The 20,689-nt window shown below is 44.7% G+C and overlaps 1 protein-coding gene across 1 annotated transcript in view; it reads right to left on the bottom strand.

Annotated features, from left to right (window-relative positions):
• Positions 1-479: 479 nt before the first annotated feature.
• The window catches only part of mpp7b (MAGUK p55 scaffold protein 7b), a 62,639-nt gene continuing 42,429 nt past the window's right edge, over positions 480-20,689 (bottom strand). Inside the window, exons 12-16 of the mRNA XM_072668902.1 lie at positions 13,950-14,030; positions 9,852-9,945; positions 4,423-4,531; positions 3,479-3,622; positions 480-659 (exon numbers count right to left, since the gene is read on the bottom strand). Coding sequence (XP_072525003.1) covers positions 480-659; positions 3,479-3,622; positions 4,423-4,531; positions 9,852-9,945; positions 13,950-14,030 — 608 coding nt within the window. The remainder of the gene's footprint in view (positions 660-3,478; positions 3,623-4,422; positions 4,532-9,851; positions 9,946-13,949; positions 14,031-20,689) is intronic.

Genomic DNA, 20,689 nt, shown 5'->3' with positions numbered 1-20,689 from the left:
AGGCATCGTCCAGAGTTCATTCTTGAAGTCCCAAGTTCAGCAGGAGGAACGTGGCCTTGCTCCACCCAACTTAATCCAAAATTGAGAACACATCTTGTTATGGAGAGTCCATGTCTGCTAGCGATTAATGTCAAAACATGAGCCACAGCAGTACACAAAGGCAGAGGGGAGTATAGGAGGAGTCCACTTTGCAGAGCAATCTACATTTAAGAGCTGGACAACAGACATGAAGCAATTATCAATGTTTGCTTTCCAGCACATGAACATATTCCCAACGCAGCCGTGAAGCACAACAAGCTTTGATTCTGGACAATGAATTAATCAATACTTGACCGGGTACGTCCAGCTGGATGCAGCAGCTTGGTTTATAGTCTGCTAATCACCGTGTTCTTCTTCTGGATCTTTTGTTTAACTGTGACAAAAACCAACAGTTGCAACAGTTTATGCAATCAGTTCCTATGACACAAATTCCACATTTTTCAGGCCTGAGCCCACGTTTTTGGGATCCAGTTGGTTTCTTTTTCAAGCCTCGCCAGTTCGGCTCTGATCTCCGTGAAAGCCAAGGCCAAATCGTCATTGATGATGATCTTCTCGAATAAGTAGCCGTATTTGTTCTCCATTGCCTGGGCTGTGTTAATCATATCCTCAAAGTCTGCATCCTGAAAAAAGATGTGACAAATGGGTTTTTCATGTGTAGTACTGCCAGCTCCAAAAGCACAGATGTAGCTTAGCAGAAGTATATAGCTGATTGGGGCTTCATGAAATGGACATCCAACAAAGCCTTTGGACATTACAATGATGCCATATTAATATTGAAATAGTGTGCATTGAGAGCAGACACTGATTATTACACTGATATTACACTGATATTCCAATATAGACTTAAAGAACACATTCTATATATATATATATATATATATATATATATATATATATATATATATATATATATATATATATATATATATAGATCAGCTTCCCTTCCCATATAGTACTTTGCAGGTCTATAATCCCAGGCTGTAGGCCATCTGCTTCTCCGTATACTGTAACATTAGCCCCCCTTCAACGGTCAGGACCCCACAGGACTGACTACGACAGAGCAGGTAGGTAGTATCTGGGCGGTGGCTCAGCATTCTCAGCACTGCAGTGACACTGACTGTAATGGTGGTGGCGATTGTATCCTCTAGTCCTTCATCAGAGCTTACAGAATGCTGCCCACATAACGCTATTGGCTGGATATTTCTGGTTGGTGGACTGGTGGACAGTCCTGTGGGGTCCTGATCGTTGAAGAACAAGGAGAAGGAGGTGAACGTTAAAGTATGTGGAGAAGCAGATGGACTACTGTCTGGATTTATATACCTACATTAGAAACATGCTCCTGATCAGGCTTGTTTAGATGTTCCTTTGCAAACATCAGCCGCTGCATTTTGTAGCTGTTGCCGCACAGTAGAACAGTGCACCAACACTCCAGCAGTGCTGAACATGGTGTTGGTCTTCCAGACCTCAACATGATCCATTACTGTTCCTGTAATTTCCATTTTTTTGTGCATTACAAACTGAGGAGACTCTTCTGAGGCTATCTTCTTATAGTCTTCTCCTGCTTTCTGGACATACATTGTGTTCATGTTCAGGTTGTTAGACAGCTGTTTAGAAGAACCCATGGCTGCTGATTGTTGGGGGACGGTTTGAGGAACCTTTAATAAAGCCTAGAAATTTGAATCACCTGACTTTCCCTAGTGATGAGCATGAACAAGCCATAGCCATAACAAGAGACCTTGGCTAAAGTAATCTCTTGGGGTGTCCAAACTTTTGCATTGTGCTCCTTTCCTTTCCTTTTTTTTACTCTACATCCTTCTTTACTGTAGATACTCTAGATGTTTCATTTCCTAGAGAAGACTCAGACCAGTCATACTGGTTGAAGACCATGGGCCCTGCTGTTAGATCTTGACCAAAGCAATGTCCAAATGGTCCTTGTTAAACCACTGGTTTAATGGAGTCTGGCACGTTGAGTCCAAGGTTAATATGGAAAGATGAGCAGCACTTTCTGCACCGTAGGGCACCTCAGAGCATGGTAGTATGTGAAACTGCATCCAGGTGCGTAGGGGATGACCTAAGGTTTTTTTATAAGACCCCTGAGTGGCTTAAGGTGGGCCGGTTCACAGCATGACCCATCTGGGGCTCAGTGGGGTCAGCGATGATCTTGACAACCAAATGGCCTGAAACCCCTGATGCTCCCCCCAAAACTTCACCAAGCCCGAGGAGCTGAGGACAGAAGAACCTGTTTCAGCGCCCCGGGAGCACACCTGCAGCCCACCCTGTAACAGTTTTAAAAGGGACCTTTGCCATCAGAAGTCAGGGAGGCCTGGAGAAGGTCGAGACACACTAGGTCAGGACACCTGACCCTGTCCAGCTTGGGTGTGGACGGGACTCAGGCAGGGGTTTAAAGGTAGTGTGTTAGAGGAGAACATATGTCGAGGTGTTAAATTCTAGATTTAGAATCAGATGTTGGGCTTTTCACTGGTGGTTTGTGACTGTGGAGTGCATCAGCATGGCCACCACCTTCAGATACTGTCTCCAGAACGTTCAGTCTGGACTCACTTCCCAATGGTCATTGTTTTATGGTCTGGATGATTTTCTAACTGTTGGTTTAAGCTCATATTTGAACTCTTTTGGCCCAAAGGTAAAAGGTTTGAATGCTAATGGGTTCTAACTGGTCCAGATGTAAAGTCATTCAGAGTTTTTTGGTGTGGAGATCCTTCCCGCCTTTTCTTTAAAATGCTGATGAATGGAACCACCACAGCACAGTTACAGCCATTTAATTTACCATGCAAACCCACCAATCTCAATCTGATGGCCAGGATTCGAACCCAGGCAGCATATTCCTATCCACTTTGTATCACAGCTTTCTGGGAGGGAGCTTTTAGAGGCATTGAACTCTGTAGATATCTAGTTAGTCACCATCTCTCTAAACTCTGATCAGCCATAACATTAGTACCACTGACAGGTGATGTGAAAACCATTGATTATCTTCATCTACAGTGGCTCAAAATGGACAAGCATAAGAATCTGAGCCAGACTGGGTCAGAACATCTCCAAAACCTCAGGCAGGTCTTGTGGGGTGTTCCTGGTACGCAGTGGTCAGAACCTGCCAAAAGTGCCCCAAGGAAGAGCAATGGCAACAGGGTCATCGGCACCTACGGCTCACTGATGTGATCCATGGAGGTCCCACCTCACAACTTACAGGACTTACAGGACGCCTTGGGACAGAGGTCTTGTAGAGTCCATGTCTCGAATGGTCAGATCTGTTGTGGCCAGACTAGAGGGACCTATGCAATATTAGGCAGGTGGTACTAATGTTGTGGCTGATCTGTACATGTGGTGCTGTTGTGGACTGGTAGGCTGCAGCTGTTCGGAGTAAGGCAGGTAACACAGTGACTGTCAGAGGTCAGTACATCTGTGGACAGGAGAACAGCCCTACCGAAAACATCCTCGTGGGTGTCGTCTCATCGCGGCTGGACAGGATCTTAGCTTTTCTCCGACTGAGCCGGAGCTGTTGCATGGCCGGAGGCTTCACGAACACCACATATGGTTTGAATTCGCCTGTGTACAACGTCTTCACAGCCTTAAAGCGGAAAACAGAAGCGGAGATAGCAGTTTGGTTAGCATGTTCAGGGAAACGTTGAGGCAAATTTGCTAAGTCAGTCATCAGACCATTCGAGCGACATCCCTCCTTCTGCAGACGAGCGCTTGAGTGTTTGTTTCCATTCGGCCTGCGCTGACTTCGCTGTCTGCCACTGCTGCCTCGCTTCGTTCTGTAATACCACAACTGCAGTTCATCCCCCTTAGATCCAAAACACCAAGAGGAAAAAAAAAAAGGAACTCCGTCTCGGAGCGTTAGCGGGATGGAACACTTGACCGAAGCATTCCAGGTTCCTGCGCGAGGCTCGTCGGCTTGGCCGTGCGTAATTTCAAGTATGCACCCATATAGCTTGTTCGTTAATTTACCGAGAATGTTTCTATAAATGTTACAAGCCGATGAAAAATAATCGCACCACAGGAAATGTACCAATTGGAGGGGAGCTGACAGGAGCTTCTCGTCCAGGATGACATAATTCCTGCCCTTGGGCTTCGGCTCCAAAGTCAACAAATATGACATGTAATATAGGACTCTCTCTCTCTCCCTCTCTCTCTCTTTCTATGTCTTTGTCTCTCTCCCTTTCTCTCTCTCTCTCCCTGCCTGGTGGAGCTGGAGCCCTCGTAACCGATCAGCGTGTTTGTATCAGACTGGCAAGAATAGCCTGTAATACAAGCTATAAAATAACAGGGCTTCTAATAGGGCCTTTCTTGGAGATCCTTCTACGCGGGTTTGCCGACACATATGACCGCAGGACTCTGCCACACACAGAGGGAACATCAACTCACGTGCGCTTCCACATCCAGCAGGCACACCTTGCTCTCCGCTAGAACCCTGCGCACCGAATCCACGCTGGTGCCGTAGTAGTTTCCCCAGTGTTCTCCGTACTCCACGAACCTGCCGAATGAGGGTTGGAGAGGACGGGAAGCTCAGTTATTCCCTCTGAAAATGACAAATCTGGGAAGATCTCACCACTAGAAAACATTTTGTTTATTTATTTACATATTTTTGAGACTACAGTGTAAACTTTACACGTTAAGTTTACTTAGAAAATGTCAAGTCGAGTCCAAGTCATTCAAACTTGGGCCACCGAGTGGTTCAGCGGTCTGTTGTGCTGCTATTATGGACGAATCCCGAGCAATGCCGCTTTGCCATCAGCAGCCAGGGACTGAGAGAGCACAACTGGCCGTGCTCTCTCCGGGTGGGTAGACTCTAAAGGGATGTCAGCCTGCAGAGGCATCTGTTTGCTGGTACGGTGGAGATGCCAATTGTGCTCTCTCAGGCTCCGGAGGCTGATGGCATAACAGCAAGACCTAGAATTTGACCTTGTGTCCAAATCTGCTGAGCCAGTCTGAGCCCTAAAACATGTTTATAACACACATTTATGGTGGAGGGATACATGCAGAGTGATACAAGGAAAAATAGGCCCCCCGAAAACTATTTTACCATCATCAACATTCCCTATAAAACTCATAGGACATGTGTTTAGGTTCACTGGTGGGTTTGGTGGGTTAGTAAATAAAGAGACTCTTGGTTCCATTTACCGCCACTGTAAAGACATCAGAGTTGCATAAGTTTTGTTACAATGAGCCATTTCTCACCGAAATAACTATGCAAGATTTTGTTGGCATTTAATTAAATAATTACACAGAAATTAAAAAATATAAGTGGAGTTCCCCTTAAAGCAAACTATTAGTGTAATGTTAAGGGCCGTGTAAACAGCTGAGCTGAAAACGTCGGTAATTTATTCATTTTCTTCACAAATAAGCTCCTCCTTGACCCTGTGTGAACATTATATGATGAACTACCAAAAAAAAAGGCCTAAAAAGACATTTACGTCACTTTAAGTTACATTAATAAACGTCAAGTTACATTTTTCCTTCCGATTCTCTCCGGAAACACCAAGTTTTCCTACAACGCTCCATAATACTGATGAATAATAGGGCTTCTATATCCACAGCTTTTTGGAAACAGACACATAACCCATAGCTCAATCACAGTCAGTCATGATCACCCTTGACTGACAGGCCTCTTTAAGCGTCTGCGGAGGCCGGAGCCAAAGCGCTCGCATGCCGTAGGAGCTGCAGCCAATATGCCTGTGGTCAATTCGCCACACTCATCCCTTTGCTGCGCGTATATAAATATATATGTGGCACATGAGAGTGGTAAGCGCTTTGGCTCGGTTCAGCCGCGCTCATACGGCGAGAAAGGGGAAAATGGGAAGGGGCCCAAACCGTCATCGACCCGCCACATCTTACTCCTCTCATCTCCTGTTCTGGTTTAGCATTAGAGATAATAATGCGCCGGCTGCAGCCGCGGGGAATAGCGGGACCATTTGGAGCAAGTTGGAGCGTATTTCAGGAGATCACCCTTCCAGACGTTTTGGCACTGCGCGGCTTTATCTAATCTCCTATGTTACACTTTAAATTGGAGTCACCTGTTTGGTCAAACATCGCAGGACAGGGGCCAAAACACTTCCATCCTGGCCCCTGCAGGGAAGATAAGTGCAAGGTTTTCCATACAATTGTCATTTTAGCTCAAAACAATAAGCCAATTCATCCTTTTACGCTTTCTGTGATTTTGCCGCTTTAATCTGCAGATTAGCCGATTGGATATAACGCTAACAGATAACCTCGTCTTGAATCCGGCCTCGCACATAGATCACGGCTCTATGGAGACTGAGAAAGCCCATTTCCTGCCCATGGCTGCTGTATAAATCACTGTAACAATGGCTGCAGTTTTTCCATAACATTCCAGCAGCTTATTGCGTTTAGAGCAGCGTCTTGCTAATGCTGTAAAGTGTGTTTTCTTTCGTGTAGTCATTCTACAAATCAGGGGCCCTTTCTATGTAAACACTTAAAAAAAAGATTTTTTCCATCTCAGGCAGAAAATCCTCATTAATACTGTCCTTTTTATTCAGCCATAGTCACAATAAAACGTGACGGGGTGGTAAATTCCGTCGAAAAGTGGCCGCAGTTCTCCAAGCACACATGCCAACGATTTAAAATATAATTCTCTTTGCATTAACAGTATAAAAAATTTCATAAAAAACTGTTTTCTTTGTCTGTTTCGCGTGACGGGGTGGTTGGGCTGAGCTCGGCAGACTCTGTCTAACCCGAAAAAGCTACGAATAAACAACGTAAAACATTCAAACTTGTCTTTTTTCACATAATGTCAGTTCCTCTTTGTGATGTCATTTAAAGATTCACACTATACACTATGTATATTTAATGTATATAAAACAGGTTAGTGTGACGGGGTGGTAAGTCCACTAAATGCATATATTATAAAATCTTGAATGTTTACAAAAATGAACAAATACATCTTATATATAAACAAGAAATTATCATTTTTTCAGTGATATTCTGGACAATTTCCTCAATTTCTCTCCCAATTTGGTTCTGCCAGTTAACCCGCCCATTCATAACTCCGCCCAGCACTAGCAATGCTCCCCACACTAAGACTTGCGCCATTGCGGGGCAGCTGACATGCTCGAAGAAAAGTGCCAGGTCCCCAGCTCCACCGCACCAGCTAAAAGACGCCGGCATCACCTAAAAGTAATGAGGGAAGAGAGCGCCATCTACCTACCTGGACGGAGCACAGCCACTTGTGCTCTCTCAGACTCTGGCTGCTGATGGCAAAGCCGTATGGCTCAGGGTGTGAACTTGCAAACTTATAACCATAGTGGCAGGTCTCCTCCGATACATGCGAAGCCAACCACTGCCTCTTTTCAAGCAGCCGCCAACGAGGCATTGCCAGGCAGCCGGCATGCTTAGGGAAAAACACCAGCTAACAGAGGCCTGTGCCAGCCAACATCGCTTAAGAGTGATGAGACAGGAGAGAGCGCCATCTACCTACCTGGAGAGATCGCTGCGAATTGTGCTCCCTCAGACTCTGGCTGCTGATGTGCGAACTCACAACCATAGTGGCAGGTCTCCTCCGATACATGCAAAGCTAACCACTGCCTCTTTTCGAGCAGCCGCCATTGAGGCATTGCCAGTTAGCCGACATGCTTGGAGAAAAGCACCAGCTAACAGAGGCCTGTGCTAGCTTCATCGCTTAAGTGTCTACCTACCTGGAGAGATCACTGCGAATTGTGCTCTCTCAGACTCTGGCTGCTGATGGCAAAGCCGTATGGCTCAGGGTGTGAACTTGCTATTGATACACAACCATCATGGCAGTGCTGTGATAGCGCATTAGACCGCTGAGCCACTCTGAGCTCTGCGAATGTCATGCTGATCAATACGGACATGGAAATAGTATGTTACCCTTTCAGAAATAGTATTTTCTCATATGTCATGCTAACAAGAAGGCTGGAATCAATAGCTTTGAGCTTTGGAAACACACTTTGGCACATTTTCGTGTTTAATCAATCTCATCAAACCTTGCAAACCCAAATGGCAACCGTTTCGTAGAGCGACTCGGCAGTTTACATATTTGAAAAGGACCAAGAAAACGCGTAAACAGGACAAATCCGGGCTGCGGGGAATTATTAATGCTTTGTCTTTTGGCTCGGGCTTCGGGTTCGAACCGTAGCCTGTTCTGGGTTCTCGTGTGATAATCGAAGATGAATGTAATTCGATGCAGTCATGCAAAAAAAACAGCCTGGTCTCCCTCCCTGTAGCTCCATGCTCTGGAAAAGTTTGACTGTCTGCTTCTCCAGAGTCTGTGCCACCGTTCTGCTCTCGCCGCCTCCCCTCCGCATGTCCGACTAACAAGTCGTTTGAAACCGCGGAGGCCTCTTAAAATATCCCCTCCGTTCAATATAATGTGACACTGTTCGCGGACGCATGCTTTAGAGATTTCCATCTGCTCTCGAGTGAAAAACGGAGGGGAGCGGAGGGGAGGGGAACGGAGGGGAGGGGTGGGTATTTCCTGTCAGTTTTTGGTCGCGAGCGGCTGCTTTTAAAACCTAAAAAGGATTAAATATGTGATGTAAATTCCAGGAGCATCTTTGAAGGCTGGAACAGTGCAGTCGGAACGCTGGAAGTCAGATGTGATAGATGGAAAAAGGGATGAGAAGAGGAACTAATGAGCACACAAGGATGGAGAGTTTACGTGTGTTTTGCCGTGTTGAATTAAAAACTCTGCCAAATAGCTGTAGAGCACAGGAGTCTGGAGACGGAATTCCCAAAAAGACATAGCACTATGGCCATTGTATGGGCAATTTCAGATAAGTTCCCTTATATGTCATATACCAAGAAAGAAGGACCAAGAAAACGCGTAAACAGGACAAATCCAGGCTGCGGGGAACTCAAAAACCTTGTATCTCCACGAAAAGCCTTCTTAACTAAACCTTCTTAAGCCCATGGAGCATTTCTATTGGTCCATTTCCCTTTTTCTCCCAACTTGGTACTGCCAAATAACACACCCATTCGTAACTCCAGTACTAGCAGTGCTCCCGACAGCACCTCTTCTCCAACTGCCGTTGATGCAGCACAGGGCACAGGGCTGCCGGCCCCAGCTCCGCCACACCAGCTAACATCGCTTAAGAGTGGTGAGGGGAGAGAGCGCCATCTACCCACCTGGAGAGAGCTCGGCCAGTTGTGCTCTCTTGGATGACGGCTGCTGATGGCAAAGTGGCATGGCTCGGGATCTGAACCCGCGACCTCCATCATATTAGACATCATGAAATTTTGACACAGTGTGAAAACAACTATATTTGCTGTCTCAGAAAAGCTTTGCATCTCCATTTTTAATATATATATATATATATATATATATATATATATATATATATATATATATATATATATATTAATATGTAATAAATATATGTTAGATATAAAGGAATTCCACATATTCTAAGTTTTTTTTTTTATTTAAAATCTATATATTGCCATATATCAGATTTCCATATGGGTACAGCTATTAGGTGATCTTATTTGCACAGCGGACAGCAAAAGGTGACTCAATCTTTGGGTCAAATTTGTAACATAAGGGTGCAACAAAAAAGGTTGCCATGAAGAACCATTTCTGTAATCGAGACATGGTCTTTAAATTGATAAAGGACCTTTGCATCAAGAGAAAGCTTGTTGGGTGTTTTAAAGGTTCCTCACACGCTCTATGATAAACATGTGGCTCTTTTATGGAACCAAAAGTGGTTCTCCTATGGCATCACTTAAAGAATCCATTTGTAGCACCTTTATTTGCCTTGTAAACTACAGTGTAGGGACAAGGAGGCAGTGAGTGGTGAGTGGTGATGTTACAGGCCTACTTGCGGTTGAGGATGTCATTTTCGAACACGTGTTTGGAGACGAAATGGTACTCCACTGCGTCTCTCTCGTGCCGTCTGCGCTCACGGGTCGTGTCTGTGGAAATCAGAGGAGAACTTAGCTTCTTAAATCGAGAGTATATCTCAAAATATCCTCCTAACATCTGCCCTGCTCTTCTCCACCGGCTGTTTACTGACTGAGGAACTCTGTAGAGGGAAGTCTGTCACTCACTCACTGTCTATCAGCACATCTGAGCTGACCCTCTCAAGCTGGTTCAGGGGGCTTGACCTTCTTAGCTTTGAACCAGCATAGGGCATGCTTTCATTTAATGAGTTTAATGGGCTAGCTGGTCTACCAGCACGACCAACCTGACCAGGCTGGTTGACCAGCAAGACCTCAGTGGTTCAGTGGTATGACCTTAATGACTGACCAGCATGGCTTGAATGGCTTGACCAGCTTGACCAAACTAGTCAACCAGAATGACCAGCATGTCGAGCTTCGGTTGGCCATGCTGGCCATTCCAGTGTAGGGCTCTGGAGTAATGGAGCTCCATCTAGCCTTTGGGTTGAGTGGGAGAACCAATGATCCAACACCAGTACCTGACCTTACCAATGTTCTAGTGTGGCTGAATGCAATCAAATCATCACAACAATGGTTCAACATCTAGTGTACCAAATTTTAAGACCCCTTTAAGAGCAGAAATCAAAGACACGCTGTCAAAAGTAGAGAAGCTTCCTCAAATAATTGAAACTGTGGAAGAACCTCTTAAGGTGCTATGAGGAACCTTCAAGAAGAGGTTTTTAAATGAAAGGGGTTCCTTGAAGGTTCCCCAAAGCACCACAGTTTCTCGGAGGGTCTGAAGAATCTCCAAATATGCCTCAAGGATCGTCCACTTTTAACCGTGTCCAGTGCCTGTGTGACTGAGGGTCAGCAGTGTGTGTGTGTGAGCCTGGGCCTGGGTTAGGCAGCGAGAGGGCCTCAGTTTAACTGGCCTGAGTCACAGTGAAAGCACGCTCAGAGGTGAGTTTAACAAGGCTACAGGAGCTCACCACACACCCCAACTCTAATTGTCCACACGTTTCGCGCATGAGCCAAAACAAACTATAACTGTTTTACCGCCCCTGGCAGGGTCCAAAGCCAGGCCAAATGCTTTGTGTGTCTCTCTGTGTGTGTGTGTGTGTGTGTGTCAGTGTGCTTCTCTCAGCTGGACCAAACACACCAGCCATTCCCTCACTGGAGCTCGCCAGCTGAGTGATAAGGCGAAGAACTGAGCCATCCACGGAAGCCTGAAGCTCATAAATCTGCCATAAAGAGATATCGCAAAAGTAATCATTTAATTCATCAGCGTAAGTAATGATGTTCAACATCATTTACTGCCCATCAAAGGTTTGGGGAACGCTAATAGCTTTTCAGAATGCTGCGTTTGATACAAATGAGCAGGCTCCTGCCGTCAGATCCTTATTATATATTAGGCCTCTGCCGGTAAGAGAACCCTCCTATTGAAATATAGAATTAGGAGGGGGAGCGGGGTGGGGGGTGTAATTTTTTTTGCTTGTTTGGCAGGGATGTAGTTCCAACTCCAACTCCTTTCAGAAGCACATTAAGGCAAAGCGTTAGAGTTAGGGGCCGTCTAAAAATGACCAAAAAAAAAGGTAGTGCTCTTATTATTATTATTATTATTATTATTATTATTAATATTAATATTATAATTATCTGTGTAATTGCATTTGCTTAAACATCGCTGATTTGATTCACAAGCAGTAGATGATGTACTTACAGAGATATTACCACCACTACCACTACTACTATATATTTTTTATATGTGTGTATATGTGTATATCGTCGCTGTCCAATGAAAAACTTGCATCTCCAAATTGGTGACTTTACAGAGGAAGGCAAAAATGACTGTGAATAACTCAATGTAAATGGAAATCAATGTAAAATTAGAGTTTATTATTATTTAGTTTATTATTATTAGTCATTTAGAGCATTTCTGTTGGTCCAATCACCCAGAATTATGTACACAGTGTAAAGAGAAGCTACAGGATTCAAACCATGGACTAAAAACAGACAAAAATGGAGATACATGGTTCTCGTTTTATATATATATATATATATATACACACGCAGCAATGTATATATACACTGATCAGCCATAGCATTAGTACCACTGCCAGGTGAAGTGAATAACATTGATTATCTTCATCTACAGCGGCTCCTGTCAAGAGGTAGGATTTATTAGGCAGCAGGTGAACAGTCAGTTATTGAGGGTGGTGTGTTAAAGCAGGAAAAACTAATTTAACTTTGATGGCTAGACGAGTCAGACTGGGTCAGAACATCTCCAGAACATCAGTCAGGTTTTGTGGGGTGTTGCGGGTATGCAGTGGTCAGTAACTACCAAAAGTGTTTAGGTAAAGGACAAACCGGTGAACCGGCGACAGGTTCATGGGCACCTAAGGACTTACAGGACTTAAAGAATCTGCTGCTAACATTAGTTACGGTGCCAGATACCACAGGAAGCACTTCAGAGGTTCTGACGGGGTCCGTGCCTTGAATGGTCAGATCTGTTGTAGTGGCACAGGGGGGATTTACACAGTATTAGGCAGGTGGTGCTAATGTTATGGCTGATATATAAAAAAACGTAGGTCATTTTGAGACAGTCCCCGGCAGATGCAGTGACAGTGATTGGGTTTAAGCTTAATGTCAATTAAAAGAACACAGTAACTGTTCAGTAAAATTTGGGGTTGTGCGATATGGTCATCTTGCATTTGCATAGTTGACCATGAAACTAAAATGATTAGAGTAATAAAAAGCAGAACTGTGAAAATCACACAAACCTGACTGTCTGAGGTTGACTTGACTGTTAGCTTAGCTTAAAGCAATATTATGCAACATTTTCACCAACTTTATCATTTTCACTGACTGTTCAAGTTGAGAATGGCATCTTGGTCCTTGCCACTCCAGGCCAGAACACCATTACAGCACTATGGAACTTCAGAGGAGCTGCAGAAGACCCCTCTCCAGAACGGCATAAAACTGAGTAGCCCATATTTTCAGAGTCATATAAGTGTCAAATCCTGTAATTCCTCTTTACCGCCTCGGTCCACATGCTTCTTTACCTTCAGAAGCTGCTTCTGTATCCCTCAGCCTGTAAAATGCACTATTACCACAAGAGGGCGCTCAGAGAATGATTTGTGTTTACTATAGTGGAGTAAAAGTGAATTACTTTTCCACCTGTAGGGGGACTCCATGAGCAAAAAACACAAATTTTGCAGTCTGATGTTTGAAACCTGAGACTGCTGTAGTCTGAAGATGAGCCGAAACGTCCACTGTGGTACTCAGACGGATGGACGAGCGTCACGTTGGCCTGCAGCACCCACATTCAACCAGTGCAGCTCAACAGTCACGTTTCGAAAAGGTGCAAGCAGGGCTTTATGTTGGGAGAGGGGTCTGAAACATTAGCCACCGCGGCGCAGCTCTCCGAATAAAAACTAACAATGGCAACACGACTGTTTACCTTTTGTGGGTTATGCGTTTTCCGTTGTTAGCTGTAACTGTCACACACAGAAAACAGCTCGTACTGACGCTAAATCACGGCCTCCACCCCTAACAGGACACTCTAGTGCTCACGGCCCGAAAGGTGTAAATCAACTAAATGTGTTTGTCAGTGCGAGTAAAACCCCTCACCCTGTTCCACGACATTCTGGAGTGTGGTCAGAATTACAGCAGGCTGTCAGTCGGAGCTTGGGTGGGGGGTTAAGGTCGGAGGCAGGAGGATGGCAGGAGTCCAGCACGGAGAGAGTAATTCAGGCCTCCATCAGTCCACGCTGACAGTTCGGCTGTGAGAGGCCTTGCTTCCCTCTCCCTCTCTCTCTCTCTCTCTCTCTCTCTCTCAGACTGGCAGTGGAAAGCTGACTCTGCTCTCTAAGCTTAAGCTAAATCTCCAGGCCTGATTGTGGATCATAGGAACTGGGTTGCAGGGGAAGGTTGCATGCTGCTGTGAGCTCCGAGTCAGAAATCCTGGAAACTGAAGACTGCAGGTTGTGGAAGTGTGACTAGGCTACAGAGCGGTAGGAGAAGTAGTACGGAGGTGAACTCACGTGGCACAGGAACACAGAAATGCTCTGGGTCCGAAAGCAGAAGCTTTCTCTTCAGCTCACTCACACCCACCCCACTGGGCCCTGTTGGAAACACACACACACACACATATAAGAGGTGGGAGATGGTCCAAAATGTTACAAAAAGGAATCTCTGAAGTAGTATAGCTGCATTTTTGGATTTACGAGGTTTGGTTTTGACAACGGAGATATTTTAAAGTAGTGCTGTAGTCACCAGTAGACCCTTACTGGTGAGGCTGGGTGGAGGCAGAGACGAGGACGCACCACGTCCGAAGCCTGAAGACCAGGACCAAGACTTTGTAGTAGTGGAGAACACAATGAGTCAGAGTCAAGACTTGTCAAGTCTGGTAGTCGAGTCCAAGTCAAGACCAGGACACATCAAATCAGAGTTAGGACCAGGACTGTTGCTGTTGAATCCGAATCAAGACCAGGACACATTGAGTCAAAGTCAAGACCAAGATTCGTGGTAGGTAAGTCCAAGTCAAGACCAGGGCACACTAAATCAGAGTCAAGACCAGGACTGTTGCCGTCAAATCCAACTCAGGACCAGGACACATTGAGTCAAAGTCAAGACCAAAACTTCATGGTGGGTGAGTCCAAGTCCAGACCAGGACACATGGAGTCATATTCAAGACCAAGACTGTTGCCGTCAAATCAGACGCAAGACCAGGACACATCAAGCCCGAGTCAAGACCAAGACTTTGTTGCAGCCTAGTCCGATTCAAGACCAGGAAACACCAAGTCCGACTTGCTGACCATGTGCGTTCCTTTATAGCTACAAATGACCCGTCCTTTAACAGCTACCTCTAGCATGATGATGCACCCCGTCATAAGGCGAAAATGGTCTCCAACTAGTTCCAGGACCATGACAATTCGTTCTTCAGTGGTTCTTCATGGTCACCAGATTTATGTCCAATATAACACCTTTGCGATTTGGTAGAATGAGAGATTTACAGCATTAATCCTGAATCCCGAAGAACTGTGTTCTCTGGAATGATAGATGGTGGTGCTCCATCCAGTACTTTTGGGATGAGTTGAGGAGTTGGGGATAATGAGGTGGCCTGCTCTTGCTGCTGAATTCAATCAAATCCTCACAGCCATGCTCAAAGCAAAATCTTGTAGAAAATCTTGTAGAAACCCTGGACAACCTTGAATGAGCAGGTGTCCCAATACTTTTGTCCATATAGTGTATTTTTCATTCCAAATTAAACATGACTGCAGTAAAGTTCAGTAATGCAGCCAGCACTAGGCGTCAATGTGACATCATATATATTCAGGGAGACATCACACACACACACACACAGGAACATCCCCCATTAGCCAAATCACCCCTGAATGACTACTGAGAAGGCCATTACACACTGATCGCTCACTCACAGCCACCATAAACACTCGCTTATCTAAATCCCCACTTTCACTATTTACATTTTCATCACCCCTCAGTCATCAAACTCGCGACTCTCCCGTAAACATTCGCGCCTCCACGGCGGGTCCGAGCATGAGGCCTAAGCCTCAGTGGTGAAGGCTAAGACAAACTGGCCCAGAGCAGCTCCCACTTGTAAGCGCTTTTTGATGTGCGAAATCAGTGAGGACATGCTCTGTGCTCCGTGTGTTCATGCACTGCCCGGCCTATGAAGTACTTCTTTATCCCAGAAGGCATCTGCAGTTTGCATTAGCGGGGCGTGAGTGCACGCCCGATGGGGTAATGCTGTATTGATTTCAGTCTATGGCTCCCGCCACTCGCGCGCCTCCACAGCCCAGACCCCGACTCGGCCCTGGCCTGCACGCTCCCAGAAGGAAAAGCCATACTGCTGTGGCGGGGATGAAGGATCTGTCTGATGCCCGTTCAACAAAGGCTTGGGCTGAGGGGCCGGGACATGCGAAAGACAATGGGCTCTTTGGGGAACATGTTTAAAGGAGTAGTTCGGTGGTTTTTATCCTCATTTCTATTTGTGCATTTCTCTCAAACTGTCGAACAGTACAGACAGTCATTTTGGGTGTATTTGTCTTTACGGAGAAAAGAGCAGAAAACCTGGTGACCGAGACGAGCTTAGAATGGATGCTATTGGGCAGTTGCTGAATTCGACGGCAAGGCACTTGAAACACATGATAGCAAATGACTATATAACAAGAATTAGAATGAGACAAATCTGAGAGGATGTCTGACAAAGCTTTATACTACTGCTACTACTTTTACTTATAATAATAATAATCTTATTAATAATAATAATAATAATAATAATAATAATCATCATCATCATCATCATTTTAAAACTTTAAAAAAAAGGGTGCATTCCCAAAGTGCATTACAAAAGAAAAATGCTGACAGAAATAGAAATAAAACAATAGAAATAATAATACAGAAATACTATGTCTATATGTCCAAATATTTGTGGACACCCTATCTAACAAATGCATTCAGCTACTTTAAGTTGCACCTATTGCTGACACCACTGACACACACTTGTCTAACCCCTGCATGATAAGCATTGCCAATAGAATAGGACTCTCTGAGGCAGATAAACATGAACCTATTGGCACCATGCTGCTGCCTAATAATGCCAGGCGTGGGCTAGTAGAGGGGTATAAAGCCCCCCAGCATTGAGCTGTAGAGCAGTGGAAGAACTGTGTTCTCTGGAAAGATGGATGAGTTGGGGAGTTGGGGATACAGAGGTGGGATGGTGATCATCCATTGTCCTGACCTCACTAACACACTTGCTGCTGATTGCTCTTGCAATCAAATCCTCACAGCAATGCTTACAGCAAAATCTAGTAGAAAGCCTTCCCCTTCCCTGGACTGTAGAGACAGTTACTCCAACAAAAGCAGGATCAACTTTTTTTAAATATCCTTGATTTGGGAAGAAATGAATGAGTAGGTGTCCCAATACTTTTGTCCATATAATGTATTTTTAATTTTAAATTAAACCTGTAAAGTGCAGTAAAGTTCAGTAACCCAGTCGGCACTAGGTGTCAGACTTTAGAAAGATGTCGGACTATAACGTTGGACGGATGTTGAATTTTAACATTTTTATAATAGAAATTAAAATCAGGGAGATATTAAAGCCCAATGTTGTTCTTTGGTTTGACATATCTGCCAAAGACCTCTACTGAGTTGACATTTCCAACGTTGTACAGATGTTGAATTTCCGTTGCTTAATATTGCAACTTAAAACTAATGACGTATCACCGCCTAACAACTTAATAATTTCATTTTGTGTGAACATTAACATTATAGGGTTTAACAGACGTTGGGTTTTGGATACCTCACAACTAAATGTTGGCATGTGACGTTTGGAAGATGTTGGATTTTGGTTATTTTAAAATAAATAAAAGAAATAAAGCTTACTTCACAACTTAAAACCAACAAAATATCAACGTCTAACAATGTTATAATTTCATGATGTGTGGATATAACATTATGAAGTTTAACAGATGTTTGGGTTTGAAGAGACCTCCCAACTAAATCTTGGTCATTTTCAATATAATGTTGGCATGTGATGTTTGGACGATGTTGGATTAGTTAACATTAACTTAAAACCAACAAAATATGAACGTCTACAAATGTTAGACTCTATAACATTGGTCCATAACATTATGAAGTTTAGCAGACGTTGGGTTTTGGTCACAATATCTCAAAACAAAATCTTGGTCATTTACGTGATTATGACGTTAGCATTTGATGTTTGAAAGATGTTGGATTTTGATTACTGATCATCACAACTTAAAACCAACAAAATATCAACGTCAGCCGTCGTTGCTATTCTTGGAATTAGATATCTGGGCATTAGATGTTGTTCAGACATTGAATCTTGGTAACCCGAAGCCACAACCCACATTCAACCAGGTAACGTCCATAAACATTGGTGGCCAGCTGGGAAAGTACAGATCCCTAAAAACCTTCAAATCTGAATAATTAAAACCCAGACGAAACCGATATTTCTTACCCCTCCTCTTAAATGCGCAGACATCGTAAAGAGCTCACAGGTCATCAGGAAGAGAGTTCCAAAGATTAGGGCCGTAATGGGAAAACGCTGCTTTTCCACTTGTAAGCCAGGCAGCAGGTACAGCCAGCAGGTTCCTACTGGCTGATCTGAGGCTCTAGAGGGAACATATCTGATAATCCTATCACTGAGGTTCTGTGGAGCCATGAAGAAATATGAAGACCATGACGGTTTAAAAATAAAATATAAAAAAAAGATAAAAAGAAAGTAAAAAGATAAAAAAAGAAACTTGGACAAAAGTACTGCTGTTACTAAATGGTTGCCAATTGGTTAGTTACCAAGTGGTTGCTGTGGTATTGCAGGTCATTGCTATGATGTTGCTAGGTGGTAGGTGCTATGGTATCCCATGTGTGTGCTATGGTGCTGCTAGGTGGTTGCAATGCAGTTGCTATGGTGTTGCTAGGTGGTAGCTATAATATCCCAGGTGTGTGCTATGGTGCTGCTAGGTGGTTACAATGCGGTTGCTATGGTGTTGCTAGGTGGTAGCTATAATATCCCAGGTGTGTGCTATGGTGCTGCTAGGTGGTTATAATGCGGTTGCTATGGTGTTGGTAGGTGGTAGCTATGGTATCCCAGGTGTGTGCTATAGTGCTGCTAAGTGGTTACAATGCGGTTGCTATGGTGTTGGTAGGTGGTAGCTATGGTATCCCAGGTGTGTGCTATGGTGCTGCTAGGTGGTTGCAATGCAGTTGCTAGGGTGTTGCTAGGTGGTAGCTATAATATCCCATGTGTGTGCTATGGTGCTGCTAGGTGGTTGCAATGCAGTTGCTAGGGTGTTGCTAGGTGGTAGCTATAATATCCCATGTGTGTGCTATGGTATTGTTAAGAGGATGTTTGATGGGTGCTGAAGTATGGCAAGGTGATTGCAGTTGTTTTTTTTCTGGTAGATGCCATGCTGGTGCTTAGTCGTTGCTAGGGTGTTGCTAGGTGGTTGCTAGGCAGATGCTATGGTATTCCAAATGGATGCTCAATGGGTGCTAAAGTGTGGCAAGGTGATCGCCGTGGTTTTTCTGACAGTTGTCATGTTGCCTAGTCATTGCTAGGGTGTTGCTATGTGCTTGCTTTGCAGTTGCTATGATATTCCAGGTGGTTGCTATGGTGTTGCCAAGTGGTGGCTGTGGAATCATGTGTTTGTAGTTGGGTGCTTCAGGTGTATTCGTGTCACGGTTACATTTGAAGGGTGCCGAAACTTTTGCACCCCATTTATTTCTATGGGGGAAAAATCTGTATAATTCTGTTGCTACACAGAAACGGTGCGTCCGATCTAAAATATGTATACAAGCCCACATCACACAATCAGACGGAACGATCTGGAGTCTGAACAATGTTGATATCTCGAAAGGACTGTCCCAGGAAATCCACGGGTTGTCGCAGATGTAGCAGATCAAGATCAGGTTGAAAAACACTGGAATGTCCCTTTAAGAATCCAACCATGCATCCGTCACAAGCGGCGGTGTTGACGCTAAGCAGAATTCCACAAATACCTGCCATTCTAATCATGTATGAAACGGTTCGAGACGAGCCTGTATTGCTTTCCTCAACAAATGGCTTTAGCAGAATGAGAGCAGCAGGCAAAAAAAAGAAAAGCCCAAGTGAAGCAAACGAGCAAAGGGATGAAGTGAAGGGATTCAATTCTTCCTGTTTGACCTCATGTGGGCGCGCTGCCCGCCCCCTCAGTGTCACCGTACACCAGCGGATCCACCAGAACTCGTCCAGCAAACAAACCAGGAGGACGATGGTCCGTCAGGTATTTGCAAGCTCTGTCTGTGGTCCCTTGAGCAAACACATTTAGGAAGAGCCGGTATATTTTCCTTCCATTCCGCACCTCGAAGTCCTGCTATATCCTATATCGCGTACCTACCCAAGCGGAGATCACAGAGCCGGACAAATTGGAAGTTAATGCCCTGTCTCCGAGGCCAACGTAAACCCCCGCCAATGACATCCATGAAAAGCGAAACCGGCAATTTGCGCCACAACCTGCTCATTTGGAGCAGATGAGGGATGTTCGGCGCTGCTTTGGTGGGCTCGGAACCATCGCGGATGTCTTGTTTGTTTGGGGGAAAATATTACATATGTGAAAACCGGACCGGACAGCAGAAGGCCCCGACTCCGTTGACCGCTGCATTGGAAAACTGTCTTAGGGTGGACAAATCCAAGAATCCGGAGTCTCAGGTGTTTCGTCCCGTAGATGTGCAACATTTTTGGTCAGCTTCCTCTGAAATCTCAACAGCAGACAAGACGGGTTCTGACCCCGCTGAGATGATTAAGCTTTTTTGAAATAAATCCACACAGCCCTCGAATAGTTTGGCACTCGGGCCGGCCCGAGTCAAGGCCCGCTTGAAGCCCTTCATGCACTGGAAGAGAGATCAGCATGCCTCTGTACGTTTTCTGTTGTTTTCCTTCTTTAAAAAAAATAAAGCTTACATCTGCTCTCATCCCCTCGCCAGCTGCTGTTCTCACCTCTGATATATCTAAGAGTGAATTCCCTAAATTTGCCATGGAGACACATTTTTATTTCAACAAGCCGGGAGAAGTGGAAAAGCTTTGGACACTTTGAGCACTTACAGTTAAGCGAACTCTATTATACAGCAGGAACGTGATGGGCTGGATTTAGCTGATTGGAAGGGGTACACTGGTTGAACTCTACCTGAGAGTGGGAACAACCACCCTTGACTCTGATGACACTAGCGAGACACCTCTGGCATCAGTGGCCTGTGGGGT

This window comes from Salminus brasiliensis, chromosome 23 (assembly GCF_030463535.1).
Source record: "Salminus brasiliensis chromosome 23, fSalBra1.hap2, whole genome shotgun sequence".
Taxonomy (NCBI): domain Eukaryota; kingdom Metazoa; phylum Chordata; class Actinopteri; order Characiformes; family Bryconidae; genus Salminus; species Salminus brasiliensis.
Note: the sequence above shows the minus strand (reverse complement) of the source record. Positions and strands in the feature narration are given on the sequence as shown.